Below are 24,241 nucleotides of genomic sequence, written 5' to 3' on the forward strand. Positions count from 1 at the left end.
GAATGAGATGCAAAGGATATGGGTAAGAAAAGGTGAGGAACCTAATACTATCGAGGAACCCTTGTTCAATGATATAAGAACTTCATCTACAAACTAATTGGGTAAGCATAAAGTTGGGACATAGAACTATGATTGATTATTTATAAAGTCCTAAAAACAAAAAGTAAAAGGATGTTTATAGGTATATGTTAGTAATCAAAAAATAATTTTTTTTGTGCTATCAGTAAAAGGACAATTAGTTATTGTTAGTGGGATTTTAATACTTTTGGTACAATAACTATTAGTACATGTATGTTACAAGTAAGGGTAACAGATCTTAAAGCTTTGAAATAAGAAAAACAAGTGTGCAAAAGTGAAAAAGAAGAAAGTGCATTAGAAAAAGAAATAAGATTACAATCAAAGAATTAAAAGTGAACAATATGGAAGGAAGGAATATGTAGATAAAAAGATATGATGAAGAAGAGCCCAAGTACAATACTTGTTCACTAAAATTCAAAGACCTAGTTGGAGCAAGAGCCTTGTCAAAAATATCAGCTAGAGTACTATTGACAAAAGATGTGACTAGATGTCTTCAAAGTAAGGAAATTGAATTTGGAAATGAGGAAATTGAGTTGGCATACGAAGAACTAATCAAGACCAAGGAATTGTAGAATGAGGAATTTAGATTGGCGTACATCATCCATTTACCTGAAAATCTTGATGAAGAATGGATTAAAATTGTACTTAGTAGAATGCATGGAGAATACCTATGGCTAGAGAATGAGAAAATGGAAATTACTAAGGAAATCATAAGTATTTTCATACGATTACTAGGAAATGGTTGTACATGTGTAAAAGAATTGGACCCTTAAATTCATATTGATGGATTGGTCAGGTATAGACAAGGTCAGAATACATTTGATGCAAGAATGATTAAGGATAAAGGCATAAGGTTCTCTTCTTTGGTGATTGGCTACATGATCTATCATGTTGAGAAAATTGACAAGATACCTAGAGGAGCCATATAGGTGGCTTATGAAACCATTGTTGAAAGAAAAAAGTTTTATTTATGCGAGTTCTTGAGAGACCGGCTAATGATGAATCTACGCAAGATCAAGAAACAAGGATTAAGGTATAGATTTCTATTGGTTAGTATATATTTCTATGTGCAAAATTATTTTCCTGGTATAGAAGGTGTGACCTGGTTAGCTAGTCAACCGATTGTGCACCAAATGAAAATATTTATTGAAACACTAAGGAGAAATTACAACAACTTAATGTGTTTTCACTTTAAATAGATACACAAGAAAATGAACAAAAGGAACCAAATTCTATCTCAAGTAGTGAACAAATATAAAAAGGACATATGTTTTCTAGCAAGTACACATTCTTGCATTGTGAAAGTTGTAGAGCCTAGATTGTTATGGGTAACACTATTTTTCTATGAAGTATCAAATGATGATCTTGAACCGATAATCAAGCAACTATTGGTTGAAGCAAAGGATGGAGCTGAGAGATTTGGAACATATGAAGAGAATTACACAAAAAAATTGTTGGTGATTTGGCTAAAGTAGACATTGAATGTTGTCATTTATGGCAACATATCTTTAGTATGAAGAAGGTAGACATTGAGGATTTAGTTATGATACTCATACTTAGAACATTGTCTAAGTATCACTCAGTTTATCTAGCATAACAAATAGAGTTTTGATCAACACAAGTTACAAAATTCATATTGGCACATGTGCACTTGAGGTAAGGTAGTATAGACTATGTTGATGATGTATGTAAGAGCACAAGACAATACAAACAATACAAAAAGAGTTATGGACAATTTATCAAATATGATAGTATACATGTAGAACAAAGTATAATAGAGAAACGGGTATTTTGGGTTAAGGAATTTTATTTTTAATGAAATAATTACTTAACTAATTAGGGGTGACATCCTAGATGTTAACCCTAAGCCAACGAAAGTTAATTTTGCATTTTGTAAAGTGAATAAAGACATGAAGGCTCACTGGGCAATAATTTATAAATTGTAATGGTATAAAAGGAAAGATTGTGAATGCAAAGCTTTGTGAAGTAATATATGTTATGTGTGATATTGAATTCTAATGTATGGTCAGAGGAATGCAAATTGAGATTAACTTTTGTGTTGAGAAAGAAAGGCAATATCAAATATTGAAGATATCAACAACAATATAAAAGAGGTTTTTGTATCATCTCTTTGTATTAAGGAACCATATTGTATATCACATGTTTGGGAAAGGGGCTCATCTTGCATGCATTTTGTACTTGTATACAACAACTCTTAATAGGGTTGAGGCTTCTAACAAGGCCTATGTCCTCTAATAAGGATTGAGACACTATACGGATGTAATAGACTCCTAATAGAGTTAATATTTAGTGGGTACCATCCCCACTAAGGTTTTCCCTTGGCCAGGTTTCCCTAGCTAACAAAATATGATGTCATGAGTTCTCTTGTTGCATGGTTATGTTTACTATTCAACACAATTAGTTTACTTTCATATGCAAGTTATAATGTTGTTAATAATATCCATCTTTGGGCTAAAGTTTGTGAAATACTGATTCAACCCCCCCTCTTAGTATTTCCTATTTCTAACATAATTATCATGGAAGAAAATAATTCTAAAAGGTAAGGAAGCAATAGGAAGAAGACTATTGATAACATACTATTCATGTATGCAAAGATAAAGAAACAAAAATAAATTGTAGAGCAAAAACAAATGAGACAAATAAGGTTTGCAACAACACAACCAAAAGGAAGAACAAGGAGTCAGACTGTAGGAAGATCACAATCAAGCACACAAAGGAAGAAGACATACATGCAACTAGTTTTGATACAATTGACAAGAAGACTAGAAAGAACTATTGAAGAAATGGTACAAGGAATGAAGAAGTATGGAAGCATTGGAACCATTTTAGACTACAAATTTAGTAAATGGAGTGAGGAAGAAAACTTAGTAATAGAGGAAGCTATAATATACACTATGCATAAGTTTTCATATTTTCCAAGCAGAATAGAGAAACAAATTCCTACCAAACTGTATGACATAATCTTACTCAAGTGACACAAGATAGATCTATTGGAAAATATTTAGAGAAAGAACATTGCATATTGTAAAACCAAATGTATCAATTGAAGAAATAGACAAGTTGTTGGAAGAGCATGAGAAGAAGTTTTCTATTAATTATAGAAAATCCAACATCCTTGTGGGTATAGTTGAAGATGTTGAAAACTATAGTAAGAGAATGTGGAATATAATCTTTCATATTAAGGATACTACCATAGAGGAAGAGTTACCGATTGGAATAGTTTATGATCTAAATGAGCAACTTGGTGAGCATGTTGATCTTACCAGTGAAGACAACCTTGTAGAACTAGAAAGTGAATATGAAATCATATCAAGTACATAGAAGAAGAATCAAAAGAAGAGATAGGTAAATATGAAGAACTAAGTGAAAGAAATGAAGAAAATGAGAGTGATAAATTTGAATAAGTAAATGAAGGATGAAGGAATGAAACGACTGCAGAAATAACTGAAGCAAAAAAAATAGTTATCGATAAATAAGACTACCACTATTAGAGGAATGACTACTGAGAAGGAACATGGAAACAAAGTGAAAGACGTGCAAGATAAGAATGAATCTTTGGAAGTGTAGGTTGAAAGGATTTTACAAGACATGACACAAATTACAGAAGTCACATGAAAAAGGAAGAGAGAAGAAGAGAATGAAGAGGAAGAAATCAATAGTAGAGTTGAGTTTGAGATACTATAAAGATCCTACGCAGAGCTACATCATGAAGATAGAAATCTATATGTAAAGAGATTGCAAGAAAGGGTAGACTTATTGAGCAAAATGGAAGACAAGAAAAGAACAAGGACAATCAAGAGAACATTAAGTGCACTATCTAATTTGCTACTAGAGATAAACATCAAATAGAAACTAGGAAGTGGGAAACAATTACAAATGTTTCTAGAAACAATAGAAAATGATCAAACTATTTAAGGAGGAATTGACCACAAAATACAATAAGGAATCGATAAGGATACACTGATTGAAGTTATTGAATTATTTTCAGAGAAACAGAGTAACTTGAAAAATACAATAGCAAGACTAAATGATATGCAAACAATTCTATTGAGATTGATGATATAGACAATAATGCTTACAGGTCATCATTTTATATGAATCTTACACAACAACAAATGGAGTTGACAGATGAATTCTTAGATGAATTGTCAATCGAAAATAGTACGGATGGAATAATATAATGATGATGTTAGCAAGCACAATGAAGTGCATAGAGTCTACACAATAAAGGCCAAATCATTTTTTGATGCCTTTGGCATTGTTATCAAAGGGGGAGAAGAAGAGAACATAAGTGGGAGAAGTTTGGTAATTAGGGAGAAGTAAAGACAGTGAATAATGTGTAAAGGATAATAAGTTTATGATGAAAGGGGGACTAGTCACAAACAAGAAAGCTGGATTTTAATATAGTTTTTCCACCAATGCTAAAGCGGGAGATTGTTACTTTGGACAAAATTCTACAATCTTGTTGGTATGATTTTTGTAAGTTGTCATTGTTGGTCAAGACTTTATATTGTGTCGTGTGATATGTAAGTCAAGAAACTGCTATCGGAGTAAAATATGCTATCAAGGACATAACTAGACTTGGCATATTAGAGAAGTTAAGATCTATTGGTGTGGAAAGGAAATGAGAGATCAAGGGAAGCTTATGGAAGATTGTAGAAACCCTAATTAGATTAGCAAGTGAAAACGGTAAAAAACTAAATGAGTTGAGAAAAAGAGAGATGATGGTTATGATAAGATAGGTGGTAAGAAAAGAAGCTATTAGAAGTAGTATTGGTGTGAGTAGTTATTAGTGAAGGGACAAAGAAGAAGCTATCAGTGACGAGTTAAAACAACAGGCTATTAGAGGATGAATAGTTGAAGCAACATACCTATCAAGCAAAGGAAAGGCAAATACATGTTAATCTCTTATTGTTTTTTCCTAAACAGTTAATTACCAAGATTGTGAAATCCTTTTACAAGGTGGTCTTTAATAGGACTTTGTAGTTCTATTTTGAACTCATTATGTAAATCCTTCAATTGGGTGAAAACTGTAAGAGTGGGATAAAATTTCTTAACAAACTAGTATGTAATAGGACTTTTGATACTCTTAGCAAGGTATTAGAAACTTTTAATAGTGTAGTCATTCAGAAGATGACATTATTGTAGATCTCTTTGCCGAGCACCTTGTTACTGCAGTGATGAGTTGTGGGTATCATCCCCATCGTAGTAAATCCCTCTAGCCAAGGGCTTTTTGCAATACCAAAATCATTGTATTATGTGTTTCAAGTTTATTATTTGAATGCTTTATCTTATTATTGGGAATTCACTATCAATATACAGAGAAGATTATGAATAACACTGTCGGTTAAATTGCTCAAGTCAACTATCGGTTAAAAGAAAGAAAGTGTTTAAAGGAGAAATACTCAAGGTACTGATGAACTATGAAACTTGTGGTACCCAATGGTGAAATGTAGGCAAGGTCATCATGAATGAACTCAAATCTAAGATTTGTTTTGGGTCTAGGGGCGACTTTGACTTTGGTAACCTACCACATTCTAGTGTGAGTATTCGAGTGATGGCATAAAGTTGTCATTGTACCTATGGTTAGAAAAATTATCGAGTTTAGAAATCCATAATTTGATATATTAAGTTAGCACATATTGTCAAGAAAAAATATAGTGAAGGAGGGATAATTATCATAAGGACATCATAGAAGACAAACTTGCTTATTTTGGTTTATTCTCCAAAATCAATCATTATATGAATATATAACGTTGAAACAATATACTCCCTTTGCAATTTAGTATGATTATATTCTAATTAGTGGCATGGAACCATCAACTGATTGGAATGGGTTGCTACCATTCTATTGGAATTGGATTTAAATGGATGTGAAATCTTAATGAACAATAGAAGTATATAACTAAGAATGAACATTTCATACAAGAGATGCAATGAATTATCTCTACTATTGGTGTGTGACCTCTATCGAAACTCTAGTTCCCAAAGGTTACATGTAGGCAAGGTCATCATAAATTAAAAGGTTCGACATTAGGTTTAGGTCTAGGAATGACTTTAACTTGAGATTTTAGTGTGATTATCTAATTGGTGGCATAAAGTTGTCACCACAATCTATGTTAGAAAGAATATGAAGCCTAGAAATTGATCATTATATGAAAGACGCTATTATTTAAATTAACACTTGTAAAGGAAAAAATAATAGTAATGGGTGGACAATGATTATACAAGATATGATAGAAGATGGACCTCCTCATTTTATTTTCTCCTCCAAACACCATACACCAAAATTCATAATTTTTATTACATGCTTCTATCCAATCCATTTACAAGTGCCTAGTACCCATAATAAGCACCATACTTCTACTGGTCTCTTTAATTCATAAATGAATATTCATACTATATTCCCCAATTTCTCACCTATCATACTACACCCCCTTCAATTGTAACCATTCTTTTTTTTTATTATTAATATATACCTCTATGTAAGAATGTAACGAGACCTATATGCCCTTGCTTTGATTTTTAATGATAATTATATGCCACTACCAAAAGCAGTTGCATGATTATGAAGGGCAAATAATATTCTTTTAAATAAACCATCGTATTATAAGTTTTCTCATGTACTATATATTGAATTGGTCTCTTCACTTAATTATTGCTAACATTAACTTTTTGACAAAATCTCCTAGCAATCATCTCCATCGACTTATAACCATACTGATGATTTTATTCTCAGAAGCACTATCACTAATATTTGTGAAAGAAACCAACAAATTGTTAGAAACGTCACTGCTTTCGTCACTGGCTTGTTGTAAATCAGGGCAAGATGCTATCCTGATACAGAGATAAGTATTGTAAAAGTAAATCAGGATAAAGTTTTTCCAGTTCCCTGTCTTCGTAAAAGACGTTTTTCAATGTGTCTACTTGTGGTGCACCCACATGGAATTCACTGTTGCAACAGTCTCTTTAAAATCTCCTTACCAAAAAAGATATGTCCTCCATGTTGCTTGAATCGCCACGCGTATGCCCATTTCCTGTTTGTCATTTCTAGTAAAATAGATTATAGTCCTTAGAGAAGCCACATCCCCATCAACAGAACCTTCTATTCTGTTTTACTATACAAATGACTGACATGCATTTGCGGGGGTGATCCTCTACTTAAATGGCTTTGTCGAAAAGACATGCCTCTCATGGTTTACCTTTCGTAGCAGCTTCTGAAACTTGCACATCCATGCCTTTTATACCGTAAACATCAATGTCCATGTTCCAAAGGATAGACATTCCTGTGGATGTAAAACTTCTTGATTACATTGGTAATACTGCTATGACATGCCTTCTAGAACAAATTTCTTCTGGTACTATGTGAATAACTTTTTATCCAGAATTATGCTAGTGAGGTCATAAGTAGAGAACCTCATTTTCAATTAACAATGCAAAGTTACAAATGAGATACCTCTCGTTCACAATTAACATAGCTAAGATTCAAACCTAAACTTGCAAAGACAATGACCCAACAGAAATTTATTCGTTAACCACAACACTAAGATTCAACCAATACACTATAAAATGAATCTAATGCATTTGTGTAAATAAGTGAAAACCTTGGAAATCTTGAAATTTTCATTGAAACATTTCAATGATACTTTTTACTGTTACATAAGCACATATGACGTGGGCTATTTCATTTGATGGTGACATGAAGTTACAAAATATCGTTGTATAGTTTGGGTATATGTCATTTTACAGTGAGATAGCACTATAATCCTATTGCCTTTCCTTTTAACTTGTTTCTGACGGACGTGTTAGAGCTCTCTAGAAGTATCTGTCAGATACAGTGCTGCTTTAGAGCTCAAATCCAATTATAAATATAGATGGTCTTATCTGAAACACAAGTTACAGGAACTACTACCTCCCAGGAAGTCCGATTGTATGAGAATTTCAGTTATGGATAGTGGAAATAGTTGGAATAGTATAGAGGCTTTGGTGGCCATTGTGGTTGTATTGTTTGGAGGAGTTGTTTTTAAGCTTTTTAGAGATCTCATATGGAGGCCTTTCACCTTCTCTAGGGCTTATAGAAAGCAAGGAATCAACGGTTCACCTTACCATATCCTTGCAGGAAGTGTGCCAGAGTACAAAGAGCTTATGAGGAAAGCCCATGCAGAGCCGATGAAGGAGATTTCTCATGACATAGTTCCTAGAGTCATGCCTCACTACCACAAGTGGAGTCAGACATATGGTTTTTCTCTCTCTTTCTCTCTTTTGTGTTGTTTGTACCGTGCTTCAACAATCATAAATAGTGCAATTTTCTAAGAACGTAACCAAATTTTCTGATACATGAAGAAATACTGAATTTTTTGGTGCCTCTTTTACTGCTTCAACCAGTCATATCATAGCGCAATTTGCAGGGAATATTTTCAAATTGTTTGATGCATGAAGAAATAATGCATCTTTTATTCAATGGCGTACTGTTTATGATTCTAAATTGTACTATTGGTTTTCTTCATTGAAATTTGGGTCATGGGTTGATAAATTCTCTTTGGTTTGTCTTGGCAGCAAATGTTTCATTTATTTTATGTTTTCCTTCCGCTATTCAAGTTTATCAATATGACATATTTCTTCTCAAGTTTCTAGTACAGAACTATAATTGTTCGAGTTTAAAAGTCTGATATTCCTCCTCTTCAGTTTTTTTTCCTAGTCTTCTTCTTGAATGCATTTTGTGATTCTTTAACACCTCTTTCTTTTCTTGCTAGGGTATCTTCTTAATCAATATTCTTCTTTGCCTTCGTTACTAATACTGCAGATGACGTTCCATTTCATTTGTTAGATAATCCCGATTTCCCAGCAAAACTTGGCTACTTCAGCTCTTTTTCTATTTTAGTTTAGAGTCTAGACTTTAGAGGCTGTTCAGGTGCTCAGTTGTAAATTAATTAAACAAAAAACTTAAAAATGTAATTTTAAATGTTTAATAAAAAAGTGCTGCGTATAAGTGCTGAATATATCCTTCTGCAATAGTTCTGTAAGGGTTTTTTCGTTTCCAATTTAAATAAGTTTTAGGAAAAAAATTGATGATTAAATTTTTTTTATGTATTTCGAACATCTTTTAATGGTAGCATTTGTTTTTAATAGAATTCATATATAATGTATGAAATTCTTTTTGATATGTTTATGTTATTTTGTATTCAAAACAATTTTCTCTCACGAAAATACAGTATCTAACTCTTATTTTATAGTAATTCTATTATCTCAGATTATATCTTACCCTTATTTTCTATTTGTTCTAGTATTATTTCAGATTCAATCACATATTTATTACACAAAATCATGAGTTCAACAGATGATGCAATTAAATTTTATGGAAGTATTGGAAAGATGTGTAATTCTTACCTAAGACTAAAAGAACCTGCCCTTTATGGCTTGAATCCCTCTGTACTGTTAGAGGCGTTAGCTTTTAAGGAGAAAAATGTTAACAATGCCAGCCTCTTCTGTTACAGGCGTTAGCTTTTAGGAGAAAAACATTAACAATACCAGTCTGTTCAGAAAAAGCTTCTATTTTCACGTGTTCTCAAATGATTTGGAGAACAATGTGTAATGTAAACTTCAAATTCAAAGAAACATTGAACGATTGGACAGTTTTTTTACATGTATTTCTGAAAATAATTTTGGATAATTATTGTAAATTTTTTATTTACTGCATTCAGCAATCCATCATTAAAAAGTCATTTATAATATAATTTTCTATCACCATAATTTGAAATTTTCATTCCTATTATCATATTATTTTCCAAATATTTATTTTAAAAACCAACCACACTAATCCTATCTCAAATTATAGAGATTTCCTCCACAGATAGTTAATTACAATAACCACTTCCAATTTACCTTTCTATAAGGTTAGACAAATTCTTTTTCTACCATTCATTAATCACTATTACGATTTAGAGCAATAGACCACGGAGTATTGGACCTCTTACCTCCTTGGGGTACTATACTTATGAATTGACTAAATTGTAAGCTACCTCTGCATAAATATAGTTATAATATGACTGCTCCAAAAGTAGTCTCTAACGATCAGTCAGAAACAGGAGTGCATGTTCCTCTAAATGCTGAACAAAGTATATATCGACGTTAGGCATTACCCACATGATATGCTTGCTAGAAATGGTCAAAGCTCTATTAAATTCACCTGGTTCAAATCATAAGTTTAAACAGTTTACGGACAGTATCTAATCGTAGTGTTGTTCATTTGTTGATGAACAGGAGAAACCTTTTTCTACTGGTATGGAATTCACTCGAGGCTGTACATTGCAGAACCTGAGCTAATTAAAGAAGTGTTGTCCAACAAATTTGGTTACTTTTTCAAGACCAACCCCAGGCCTCTTGTGATGGCTTTACTGGGTAAAGGGCTCGTTTTCGTAAATGGACTGGAGTGGGTTACCCACAAAAGAATTGTGAGCCCTGCCTTCAATATTGACAAGCTCAAGGTTTGAAATATTCTTTCATCATCACATTAGTTAAAAGAGAAATTTTAAAAGCTAGCATGAATTCTCTAGGAGATGAGATGTGAAGATATTCAAAATTCCCTTTATCAATGTACTAATGCTTCTTCCTATGGCAGGCCATGGTGAAGAAAATGGCTTCTTGCACTTTATCCATGCTTGAGAGATGGCAAGAGATGATTACTCAGGAAGACTTTTATACTAAAGAAATTGAAGTCCATGGCGAGGTCAGAGCATTGACAGCAGACATCATATCCCATACTGCATTTGGTAGCAGTTTTAATGAAGGCAAAGAAGTCTATGAATTGCAAACAGAATTACAAAGAATGGCTGCCGAGGCTGAACGTTCTGTCTTTATCCCAGGAAGCCAGTAATTACAACATCTCTATCTCGCAAAAATTTGTAGCTGTTTAATCTTATACAACACTGTTTCAAGTTCACAATCAGATTTCCACAATCCATTTTAATGTGTAATTTGATTTCTGGATTGATTGTGTAAGTTTTTTATTAGTATCAATATTTCAATCACACTCTGTGATCCATCATCAGGATAAGATCACAGAGTGTAATCCAAAACGTTAATGCTAAAAAAAATTTACATAATTGAATCCAGAAATCAAATTACACATGTTTCTAAGTTCATCACCTTCCACTGTTTCAGCTTGGTTGCAGAGACTGAACTGTATAGAGCTTAGATCATTCATGCATCATCCCCTTAGTGTACTGCCCCTAGAGCTACATATAAACTTTTTCTACTATCGAGTTATGTAGGCATTGATTTTTTTTTTTTGGTGCAGATATATTCCTACAAGTAAGAACAGATATGCATGGAAGCTTGATAGGAGGGTGAAGGAAATCCTGAAGACTATAATTCACAGCAGGTTAGAGACCACCCCTGAAGGAGGCAGTGATGTTGGCTATGGAAATGATCTACTTGGAATAATGATGACTGCCAACAGAAAGGAATTGATTGGCAACCAGAAGAACTTGAGCATGACTATTGATGAAATCATGAATGAATGTAAAACATTCTTCTTTGCAGGCCATGAAACTACTTCCAACCTGTTAAACTGGGCCCTGTTCTTGCTGGCAATACATCCAGAATGGCAAGAAAAGTTACGCAATGAAGTCATCAGTGTTTGTGGCACAGATATCCCAGATGCAGACATGCTTAGCAGGTTAAAATTGGTATGTTTTCTCCACAACTCTTGAGTTTTTTTTTTTAACTCCATGATTTCTCAGTGCAACCGCAGAGGAGAAATTGTTTTAGGTAAATATTGATCCCTTTGATACTATATATTGCTCTTAGTTTCCATACTGATTGCAATAAGTCAAGCTATTTGATTCACCCAAACCAACTCCCCAGTTAAGAAGCCCATCTGAATTTTACATGTCAAAATCAACTATTTAAAATAAAAATAAAAACCTGTAAAGTGGGTTACAAAAGCATTAAAAAGGGTAGCTCAATTTTTCATCAACTATGAAATCTTGTAAAATCCAATTGAATGAGGAACTCACAGTTTAGGGTTAATCATTATGGACCATTTGTTGAAAGCATTTATCTTTGCACCAGAATGCTTGGCACAAATCTATATCATTTGTTGGAAGTATTTGCTGTTGCACCAAAAGCTTGTAACTGTTAATGTCAAATACATATGTCATATGTCAGATTTATCCCGACCCACGGCACAAATCTCAAAGGAGGTGCTGACCACCGAATCAACAATCTCAACACCGTTATATGTCATATCAGAATGCAAGATCTAAACACTAAACTAAAGTACACCATCTTATCAAGGGGACACTTAGCTTTATTTTCAAAGCTTTTTTGAACTTTCCTTGTATATGCTACATTTTAGTTTAGGATCACTTAGCTTTATTTTCAAACTTTTTTGAACTTTCCTTGTAATCACTTGGCTTTATTTTCAATTTTTTTTTACCTTTCCTCGGATAAGCTACCGCTTAGTTTAGGATTTTGCCACTACCATACCAGAACTGCATCTTTATTTGTTGTCTCTGAGTCTGGTTGCATCATTGTTAATCATCCTTTTCAAATGTAGATATTTTATTTGGGATTAAATTGTCTATGTTTTTTCAATTTCATAGATTATAATATCCATATAACTGTAGATTGTTTTCCAATTTGACTTTTTTGAATCACACTCTGTAATCAACCATATCCTTATCATTTATATTCTCCCCTCCTCATGTTTCTAGTTTTGGGTTGCCTCTGAAACTGAGCAGGAGCTACTCTTAAAGCCTACATTGGGAAACTTTCTCTTGCAGTATCCATCTTAGAGGGGTTTATTGGCCCTGGAATATAAATTTCTGCAAGGTTGATTGTAGGGAAGGATAATTCTAACAGTAGTATGTCAGTGAACAAGTTCTCATTTTATGTTAAACACTGTAGATTTTCTCTAATATACTAAGGTAAAGAAGGACCTTGGATCTTTTGCCTACCCTAATTTCAGAAGTTTTTTTCTTCATCAGTCCCTGCAAACTTCTACTATTTTCCATGATTGATTCATTGTTCATAATTCGCCATTCTCGTGAATTGACTGAGCAATTAACACTATTTGATTGCAAATTAAGTAGTAATATTATTGGCATAATGCTTCTGAATATTTTCACTTTTTTGCAGATGACTATGGTGATAAATGAAACTCTGAGATTGTACCCACCTGCCACAATGCTAGTGAGAAAAGTATACAAAGAAATGAAGCTAGGCCCTATTTTACTTCCTAAAGGAGCAGCAATTACCTTGCCAATATTAGCAGTGCAACATAGTGAGAAGTTCTGGGGTCCAGATGCCAACATGTTCAAACCGGAGAGATTTGCAGAAGGCGCTTTAAAGGCATCAATTCACCCTCATGCTTTCATCCCATTTTCTGTGGGGCCAAGAGCATGCGTCGGCCAAAACTTCGCCATGTTGGAGGCCAAGACTGTTCTCTCCTTGATTTTACAGAGGTTCTCATTCACTCTCTCTCCTGTCTACAAACATGCCCCCATTGCTGTACTTACTCTGCAGCCTCAGCATGGCATGCCCATCATATTCAAGAATATAGAGGTTTAACTTCAGTTAGAATGGATCTCATCTCAGGCTACTTTCCAAGTTTACATATAATTTCTAGGGTTTCAGGGGCGCTTCTAGGTCTCCCTGCCCTGTATTCTATTCCATTCCCCCAAAAACCCATTGCCGAAGACGAGTTAGCTTCTATATGTATAGTAAGATGTTTCCTAAGCTTCCTTAAAGCTATAATTGAAGTTTGCGTTTTTTAATTTGAGGGTTGATTTTTCCAATCTGCACAGCGATAAAACTTTGAAGGATAATTATTCCAATAAAGTAAAATACATATATAAGGTGCTTGAATCTAAAATGTTTTTCAAATTCTATTTTGTTATTAGAAAATCTGTAAATATTAAAATAGTTGGATTAAATAAGGATGTAATTTTGAATATATTTATTAAAAAGTCAAGGAAAAAAAGTCTGCAAAGCAGCTAATAAGTTTCTGTTATTAAATTGTTTCTAAATTTGAATACAATAGAAAGTAATACTTTTAGTGTTGTAATATATTTTGCAATAATAATTGATTAACAAGTTTTCAAATATTGAAACTTTAAGATGATTAAAATATTTAATGCTGTCATTAGTCTCCTATTTAGATTCGTGGTCATTTTATATTTCTTATAGTTCATAGTTCATTAATATATCTTTGAGGTAATTTAAAATAATTTTAAAAATTACTAATATAATACAAATTATTAAATTATTAAATTATTTTAAAAACAATTTTTAATTAATAATTTTAAATAAAATATAATATATTGATGTCTTATATTAGATTTTTAGTTTATATTTTTACTAATTCAAATTAGTATTAGTATTTTTATTAACCTAATTTATTGTTATTTAGAATAAATAACACATAATTATTATTAATATTTAAGTAGATGTATATATTTAAGGGCTCATATGTCCTAAAATGTTTTAACAATCAAATGTGAGAAAAATGGTTTTTAAATACGTTTTGTTAAAAAATGGACAATTTAGTTTGAGATAAATATTTAAGAAATATCAAAATCTTTGATTTTAAAAATAGTTATTAATGATGGATAGTTCTAACCTAAGACAGACCTAAAAATACAATTATCATATTATGAATTTTAAATAATAAAATGATAAAATTTATTTATCTACTAATACAAAATTAACTTTAGATTGAATTTTAAAAAATAATTTAAAAAATGGTAGCACAAAAAAGTGAAAAATGTGAATTTCAATGCATGGTCTAAAACCTCCATGCAAACTACTTCTGGTTACGGACAAACCTAACAAACAAGTATAGAATAGGGGAAACAAGGTTGTGTATCCTCCAAAATTCTGCTTGCAACCTTCTCTTTAGCGACTGTGAACACGTTTTCGATATTAAGTGAATTAGTCATCCCAAATTTGCGAAACAGTGAAGGGTTTCTTCCCAAAAAAAGATGGCATTAGGGATTCTCCAGAATGCTTCAAAATATGAAGGAAACAACTTGTTAGAAGGAATTTCAGAGGTAAAAGAAGGTGTTCTCTGTTCCCGACCGATTATATTCTCCGCTGATAAACTTGATAAGAAAATAAATTTCTACAACTTCACCAAATATGCAAATTTAGGGTTCTTTCAAAAGTCAAAAACTTCATTAAATCTAGATCCAAATGCCATAAATTCTTCTAAAAATCAGCCATTTACCCATCATTCTCAAACCTACGTCCTGCCCCACCAAAGGAAAGACAGATTAAACAATCTTGTCTTCGCGATAAAACAACCAAACAAGGATCAATTTCAGAAGCCATCTAAAACCAAAGAAAATTTCATTATCATTGGCAATCAAAACAACGAAAAGTGATGGCAAGAATGTCAAAAAGTAGGTGTTTTTACTTTTTGAATGGACCTATAGTAGAACTCAACAATCTCATAGACTAGTTGGAAGACTTTTGTGAACACTAGGTAAGTATATCTCACTTCTTTGATAGACTAGTATATATTCATTGTATGAATGAATATGTTAAAAATGATTTTCTGTATGTATCAAATTGTTATTTTAAAGGATATGTTAAATTTTTTGAATGGCATCCTGATTGCAAGAAGGATAAGTTAAATTTTCTAATCCCAACTTGGATTACTCTTCAATCTTTGCCTCCAAAACCAATGCACATAGAAATAATTAAGAATATAGGATTTTTTATGGGAGATTTGATTGGGATAGATGCTTCTTTTGAATATTGTAACAATGTCAGATTATTGTTAAACTGTAAAATAAATTCAATAAACTTTAACCCTATTAAAATCATAACAAATTCAACAATATATAAAATAAATTACTTTAGAAAAGAGACTAAAATCTCAGAGATTATCAGCTTAAATGATGAAAGGAAAACAATTTTAAAAAAGATTCAATTGACATCAGATCTTGAGGATATCTTTCCTTTGATAAGGATTAGAAATAAGAAAGAACACCAAAAGAATGATCTAAACCTCTTCAGGACAACTCAGGATCTAGAAAAGAAAAAAGTAGTAGACAATGGAAAAATTTCAATAAGAGAAGATAAGTCTGCTCAATCTCTTAACACCAATATTGAAAGTTCAAAAATAACTCCAAAGGAGTTATCTGGGAAAGTGGTAGAATTGACATATAAAAATCAATAGGAACCAGCTAGTAGGAAATTAGAAAGTCAAGGAAAGATAAAGGATTCAAAAATTATTAGAAGGATCAGCAAGAATATCAGCCTTATCATACAAGAGATTGAAGAAAATAACACCCTAAAAAGAATTTCCAGAAGCAATCAGAATTCAACTCAAAATACAAAAAGAGATAGATATAGAAGACAGAACTCTGAAGTATAAAGGAGAAAAGAAACTCACAAAATTCTGGTAGACTCCAGTCTTCTATAAAAGCAAAAGAGAAAATAAGGTTTAAAAAAGTGATCAAAGTAAGGAAATTGGAAATATAACATAGGATTTATATGATTTTTTGAACAATAATTCGAGCAACAATGAGGAATTGGACAAGGAAATTGATATCAAAGATGAGAAAGAAAATTTGGAACAACTTATTGAGGAACTAATTCAAGTATTTAGTTTCAAGAATTTAGACAAGAGCAGTGCAGATAAAAAAGAAAACTTATTACAAAGAGTGCTCAAATTTGGTGGAGACGATTATACATATGAAGACTTAGAAAAAGATATGTTAAGCATAGAAGAGGAAGGTAAAAAAAGAAAACATGTATAGAATGTTGAGGATAAAGCTAGGACAGCACAAGGCATTGAAAAAGCAGAGATTTAGAATACCATGGTAGAACAAATCCTGCAAGAATTAGAAAATGAGGAAGAAAGTGAAACGAAAGGAAAACATTATGATACTCTTGCAAATGCTAAAGAGAATATAGAGAAATTGGGCATTTTAATGAATCAAGAAGGGATTAAGGCTCCTAGATATGGTAAACTAAAAGTCAAAAGAGGGAGGAAATCCTTGAAAGAACTAAGAGAAGCAGATGGGCAGGCAAAAGAACAGCAAAAGATCAGTCACATATTTAACTCAGGGAAGGGGAAGGTCCTTCCCAAGTCAGCGTGAAGATCACCACTTGGAATTTTAGGGGCTTAAATGCCCCTAGCAAGAAAATATTACTAATCCAAAATTTAAAACATTTTGATTCTAATATAATTATGGTACAAGAAACCAAACTAAATAAGGAAGAAGGAAACAGGTTAGAAAAGAAATTGAGCAGATGGAATACTTACCTACAAGAATCCAAAGGGGCCTTAGGAGGTTTAGGCATAATTTGGAATCCTAGGAAAGTCATCCTCAATATCTTAAAATCAAGTCCTTTATGGACAAGTAGTAAAATTAAAAGTATTAAAACCAACTTGTAGTTTATTTCAATAAATATATATGGTCCAATTCATAATTCAGATAAAAAAGTTATTTGGGAAGAAATCAATTTATTTACTAATGAACATAGTAATGGAATCATTCTTCTAGGAGGAGATTTTAATACTATTTTGAATTTGGAAGAAAAAGTTGGTGGTCCACAACAAATCTCTCAAGCATCTATAGATTTCAAAAATTGTGTAGAAAGTAACAATTTAACTGATGTTTTGACAAATAATGGAAAATTTACCTAGAATAACAAAAGGAAAAACTTCGCCTACATTGCTGAGAAACTAGATAGATTTCTCATTAAAGGAGTACTTAGTGATTTCAATTTCAATATTCATTCCTCTATCTTGCCTATAGTAGGATCAGATCATTATCCAATTCAATTATCTTTTCTGAACCAAATAAACCATATAGAAATCCGTTCAAATGTGAAAAAATATGGTTTCTTGACAAAAACTTCATGAATCTTATCAAAAATTGGTCGAAACAAGATTATTTTAAAGGATCCAAAATGTACATCTTTCTTTCCAAGATGAAATTGATTAAAGGAAAAAATCTCAAATGGAACAAAGAACACTTAAAAAATATCTTTAAAGAAAAATTAGATGTTGAAGAAAAATTACTTAAACTAAATACTGAAGTAATTAAAAATGGAATGAATAACAATAGCTTCTGCTTAGAAAAAGAATTGTTAGCAAAATAGGAAAGTATTTTGGCAAAAGAAGAAACTTTCTAGAGACAAAAATCAAGAGAGAAATGGCTAGAAGAAGGAGACTGAAACACCCAATACTTCCATAATAGCACACTTCAGAATAGAGCAATTAACAGAATAACTAAATTAAAAGATGCCTCGGGCTGAATCATAGACAATCTAGATATAATAGTGGAAACCTTTGTAACTCATTTTTAACATATTCTCAATAATTTTGATAGTTCCAACTTGGAAGCTCAAGCAAAAATGCTAGAAGTAACACCCCAAATTGTAACACTAGAAGAAACAAAATGCTAAACAAACCCATCTCTATGGAAGAAGTCAAGACAACACTATTTAGCATGAATCTAGATAAATCACCAAGGCCTGATGGATTCCAGAATTTCTTCTATCAAAAATGTTGGGATATAATTGGTGTAGATCTTTGGAAAGCAATTGAAGCCTCGAGAAATGGTGGATCTTTATTATCTAAGATTAACTTTACCTTTCTAACTTTGATTCCTAAAGTAGAGGACCCAAAAAGTCCACAAGATTTTAGATCAATAGCCTTATGTAATACTATATATAAAATCTTTTTTAATATTTTAGCAAATCGGTTAAAACATATACTAGCTAAACTTATATCTGAAGAACAAACATGCTTTGTTCTAAGAAGATCAATCTTAGATGGAATTCTAGTAATTCAAGAAACTATTCATTCAACAAATAAAAGTAGAATACCGAGCATGTTTATGAAACTTGACATCTAGAAAGCATATGATATGGTTGATTGGAGGTTCTTATGTAAAACCCTAGAAGTTTTCAAATTTTCACATCAATGGATCAACCTTATTTACCAGTGCATCTCAACAGCCAAAATTTCAATCCTCATTAATGGCACCCCAAAAGGTTTTTTTGAAACATCAAGAGGCTTAAGGTAGGGAGATCCCCTATCTCCACTTCTATACATTATTATGGCAGAAGCGTTTGGGAGAGCATTCTCTAAAGCTCACAATGAGAGAAGAATAAATGGTATCATAGTTACTAAAAATGGTCCCAATATTACTCATTAGCAATATGCAGATGACAATATTCTTCCAAGTGAAAGTACAATAAAAAAAGCTTTGAATATCAAATTGATCATCCAACAATATATAGAAGAATCAGGGAAAAAATTTATGTCACCAAATCTAAGATTTTCTTCGTTAACACCAATCCTAATATTGAAAAATAGATTTGTGATATCATGGGATATAAAAGAGGAAGTTTTCCTTGTAAATATTTAGGAATAGAATTAGAAAATGGAAATAAACATAATGAAGTATGGAACCTTAGGAGGCTCAAAGGACAAATGGCTGACAAAAGCCAGAAAAATAACCAAGATATGATTAGTTTTGTCAGCTCTACCAATCTACCCTCTATCATGTCTTCCACTACCCAAGTTTATCAATAAAATGTTAGAGACAAAATTTAGGAATTTTCATTGGAAGGATTGTGAGGATCCTAAAAGATTAACTCTTATCAAATGGGATAAGATATGCAAACCTAAGGAGCTGGGAGGGCTAGGAATAAAAAATCTAAACTAGCAAAATGAAGCATTAGGTGCTAAATTAACCTAGCACCTTTTTAAAGAAAAGGATAAAAAATGGGAAAAAATCATGTATAATAAATATCTTAATGCAGATGACCCCTTTTCAATTTTTAGAATGAAATCCCCGCCCAAAGGGTTAGAAAGTTGGAATTTCATAGAAAAAAGCAGATATCTTATTAATAAATATCTTACATGGGATGTGGGTAAAGGGGAGGAAGCTTTATTTTGGGAAAATTCATGGGATGATCATCCTCTAATAGATAATATGGGCCTTCCTAAGAGTAGCAAAGAATTATTTATCAATCTTTGGGGAAGCAAAGTTAGTGATTATAGAACAATGGAAACTACTAGCAAAGGAACTAATTGGGAATGGAAATCTAAAGAAAACTTGGTTATAGATCCAATAATAAAAGAAGATTTTAGGAAAATTATCCATAAAAGGAGGATAAAGCAAGTAGATAGGAAAGATAACCTCATTTGGGCAGCATCAAAAGAAGGAAGATATAGTGTCAAAGAAGGTTATAGAATCATAATAAACTCTTAAAAATGGGAAGAAGTGAATATTCTACTCAATCTATGTTGGGAAGTCCCTTGTCTTCCAAAAGTATAATTCTTTCTATCATTGGCATTTCAAAAAAAGATTCTTATTGATGATAGATTCCGAAAATGAGGTATTCAGGGTCCTTCAAGTTGTGTCCTTTCCAAGTGAGAGAGTGAAGATGCTAATCATTTATTGTATAGCTATAATTATACTCAATTTTGTTGGGAAGACTTAGACAAATGATGAATTGGACTTCCCCCTTGCCTAAAGCCTTAGTGGATCTCCTTTTAGGATGGCCAACTAACTATAAGTATGGAATATACAACAAATTATGGAATATTTTTCCATCCATTCTTACTTGGAAAGTTTGGAAAGAAAGGAACATAAGAATCTTTAAAAATCAAGAAATGCAGTCAGTTGAACTTATCAAAAAAGTTGAGGCTTGTATAGTTGAAACTCTTAACTCATATATTAAGAAATCTCAAATAGAAGAATGATCTTTTTCAAACTAGGATGGTTTAATGAAAAATAATTGGGTAAATTTGATTAACCCTCCACAAGTATATAAAATAAGGAGTAAAGAACCAAGAAACATTTGTAGATGGACGCCCCCACCTATGGGTTGGACCAAACTAAATTTTGATGGAGCTTCAACAAGGAATATGGGGAAAGCAGGTATTGGGTGCAATAATGAGAAAGGTAAGTGGTTAGTCAAAAGGGGTAAATCAATAAATCTTACCACTAACAACCTAGTAGAACTAGAAGCCCTCCAAGGACTTCAACTATGCTTAAATATAGGAATACCTAATATTATAATAGAAGGTGATTCAAAGATTATTATTAATGCCCTTAGAAAATGAAAAAAGCCCAATTGGGTTTTAAATTCAAGACTAGAAGAAGTCCTCCACATCTTAGATGAATTCAAAGAATCTCAGATGAATCATATTTTTAGAGAAGGCAATACAAAGGCTGACAAATTAGCAAATATAGGTGCATATGGTAATAACTTGTTAAGATATAATACATAAATAAGAAACCAATTTATATTTTCAATAAATAGTTAGGCATTTATTCATTTTCCTAGTCTTATTATGATAGTCATCAAACAAGGAAATAGCCTAGCCTGAATTGGAATTATAATTTACTGTGTCCTTTTGTTTGATATATTAATCTGTTTGTTCGAAGGAGTAGTAGATAGAATTTGGTAATAAAGATGGCTTCTCCTCATATTAGAATCAAGGTATCTTTTCATTAATGAGGTAGCAGATATGAAATTTATTGTTGATAAAATGATGATTTTAGGTAATAAGATTAATCTTCTAAATAGTATCCATCTAAAGATCTTGGTCTAATTTTATTAAGCAGAGAATAGTCAAAATATAGATTTAAGAATCAAAATATGTTCCAATTGTCTCTCAATAGAATTTTATAATTTAGGTAAATAGATAGAACAATCTTATCAAGGAGAGATATTACACCATCCTCTCCCTCGTGGTTAATCTTGACCTCATATGTAAGGATTACTTTAATTTTATTTACCCTAACCAACCTAACGTGTGATTTAAGTGTGTTTTAGAATAGGTATATTACTAAAATGGAATCCAAGTCAAGGATTGTAATATGCTTCAAACTTTTTGTTTTATCACTCTTCTTATAGAATATAAATCGAATGTATCAAGAATAAGCTGAATTTTAATTAAGTTTGTAACTATCAAAACTGGGGTATGCCCCTTTTAATTTGTAATTATATAGGACTAAGATCTTGAGCAAGACTAGAGGTTTTCTTCTCCATTCTTTCCTATTGGTGCCTGTTTGAATGGAGCTTCTTCATTGTAAATTTTTTCTATTAATAATATAAACAAGGCCTTGGCCATTTACCAATAATAAAAAAGAACACTTTAGATTGAATTTATATACAAATTAACTTTCTACATAGTACATTTATAATTTAAAATAAATAATTAAAAAAAATATAGTTTTCTAATATTAATAAATTTAGTTTTTTACTTTATTATTTATACATAAGTTAATAATAAATAAATAATTATATTTTAAAATTTTAGTTAATTAATTTATTATATTGAAATTATATATAATTAAATTTAATAATTATTATTATATTAAATAATATTGATAGTTGCATGGTATTCTGCTTTATTTTGTAGTCATATCCTTAATAAAACATAGAGACAATTGTTCCATTCTAATCATTATTGTCTCATATAAACTCTAGAGGTGTTATGCTCTATCCACCCATCTTTTATATTTATTTCTTATAAATGTAATAATACCTTATAAATGATGATCTAGACACTTATTGTATACTAAATTTTACTATACTTGCAATCATATTTTCCAAAATAAAGCCAGTATACAAGGATTATTAAAGTTTTTTAAATGTTTAATCTATTTATATTTATAATTACTTAGATGAACCTGTTTAGTTTAGTAAGAACTAAACCTACTCAAAATAAAGCAATCGAACAATTATATATATATATATATATATAAATTGGGTCTTTGTGGAATAAACATGCTCACCTTTGAAATTCTAAACCCTAATATGTCACATGACCTCCTTCACGTTATTGTCACCGTTGGAACCTATAATAACAATTAGCTCAAACCCAAACATAATATCACTAAACACTCAATAAAGAAATGAAAATCCAAAGACACAATATGTACACTCTAACAAATTCTACTACCAACAATAAATGTAACAACTAATTTTTGATATATTTTTAATAAACATGTTAACCCACAACATATTTATCAATAGCCAATTTTTAAATAAAAGTAGTCTAAACTTTATACTACCCATATTTTTGTGTTGAAAATTTAGTGTACATTGGGAACATGAAAACATTAGTTCCATGGAAGTGACTAATAAAATGAAACTATTACAACTATGTGATAATTAGAATATTTCACCTTATTTTCTTTAGGGATATAATTAGTCAAACCTATGTTTGGGGTAATAAGTGACCCTTTTGAAAACTCATTCCAAAGCTATATGAAAAGGTTCTCAATAGATGTTGGTTAAACCCATCGAAAATGATTATTGAAATTTCTAAATTATTGAAGACATTAATTCTATGTGACTTGTTATTTATCACATCACTTCTTAATCTACTGAGTAGAATTTTCCCTTAGCCATTATGTTTAGATAGATTGGAATATGTTTCTATTGTAATGAGTAGGGGAAAATGTAACATGCCTTTAGTATGTTTTTCTCTCTCCTTTTTATTGCCCACTTCCAACTTTTATTTGCAAGTTATTCTTATAATTTTTATTGAAAAATATTAATTTGAGCTTAATTTTTACCATTAATGGGACCACCACCTCCTCTAGTTGTTAAAAATCTTGAGCACTAGTTACTAGTGAAAATAATCTTGGCAGTCGCAAGTCTAATTATAAATAAACTCAGCAATGCATGAGGACTTGCCCTGAGTTGGAAAATTTTTTCAGCTTGGTATCACTAGAGCTTAAATTTTAGAAATAAAATTGCAATATTAGGGGAAACCTAAATTATGACATGTAACATGTTTTAATTGAATAATGAAATACATAACTACACTGTGTAATGTGGATATGGTTGTAGGTTAGGAGATGAGCATGCAAGAGGGAAGTGCTAATGGTTGTAGAGGTTGAGTATACATGTTTAACATGTGTGCAAAAAATATAATCCTAATTATATGGTTCAAAAGAAAAAATTCTCTGCTCCTTGATCTGCAAATGGTTATGGCACTTCCTCTTCAACTCCTTAGGGGATAGTCATTGCTTTAGGCCATACAAGCTCCTTATATTCTACTCCATTGGCCTAAATTCCTATCTGGAATTCCTTTAATGATTTAATGAAAGATACCCTAGCTTCAACAAGAGGAAAGAAACCCTAGGGC

At 31.6% G+C, this 24,241-nt stretch overlaps 1 protein-coding gene and 1 long non-coding RNA gene across 2 annotated transcripts; one reads left to right on the forward strand and one right to left on the reverse strand.

The window, feature by feature from the left end:
- Positions 1–6,803: 6,803 nt before the first annotated feature.
- Positions 6,804–13,495, reverse strand: LOC149560463 (uncharacterized). The gene is made up of 2 exons (XR_016363686.1): positions 13,359–13,495; positions 6,804–7,385 (listed from the first exon to the last, which is right to left on the reverse strand). It is a non-coding gene; the product is annotated as an uncharacterized LOC149560463 (long non-coding RNA).
- On the forward strand, positions 7,993–13,877 carry LOC149560464 (cytochrome P450 709B1-like). The gene is made up of 5 exons (XM_089824693.1): positions 7,993–8,338; positions 10,360–10,583; positions 10,718–10,968; positions 11,396–11,786; positions 13,240–13,877. The coding sequence occupies exons 1-5, from the start codon at positions 8,032–8,034 to the stop codon at positions 13,669–13,671; spliced, it is 1,605 nt and encodes a 534-aa protein (XP_089680819.1). The 5' UTR covers positions 7,993–8,031; the 3' UTR covers positions 13,672–13,877.
- Positions 13,878–24,241: the final 10,364 nt, after the last annotated feature.

This window comes from Cupressus sempervirens, chromosome 4 (assembly GCF_028749045.1).
Source record: "Cupressus sempervirens isolate cs-2001-9-10 chromosome 4, ASM2874904v1, whole genome shotgun sequence".
NCBI classification, from domain to species: domain Eukaryota; kingdom Viridiplantae; phylum Streptophyta; class Pinopsida; order Cupressales; family Cupressaceae; genus Cupressus; species Cupressus sempervirens.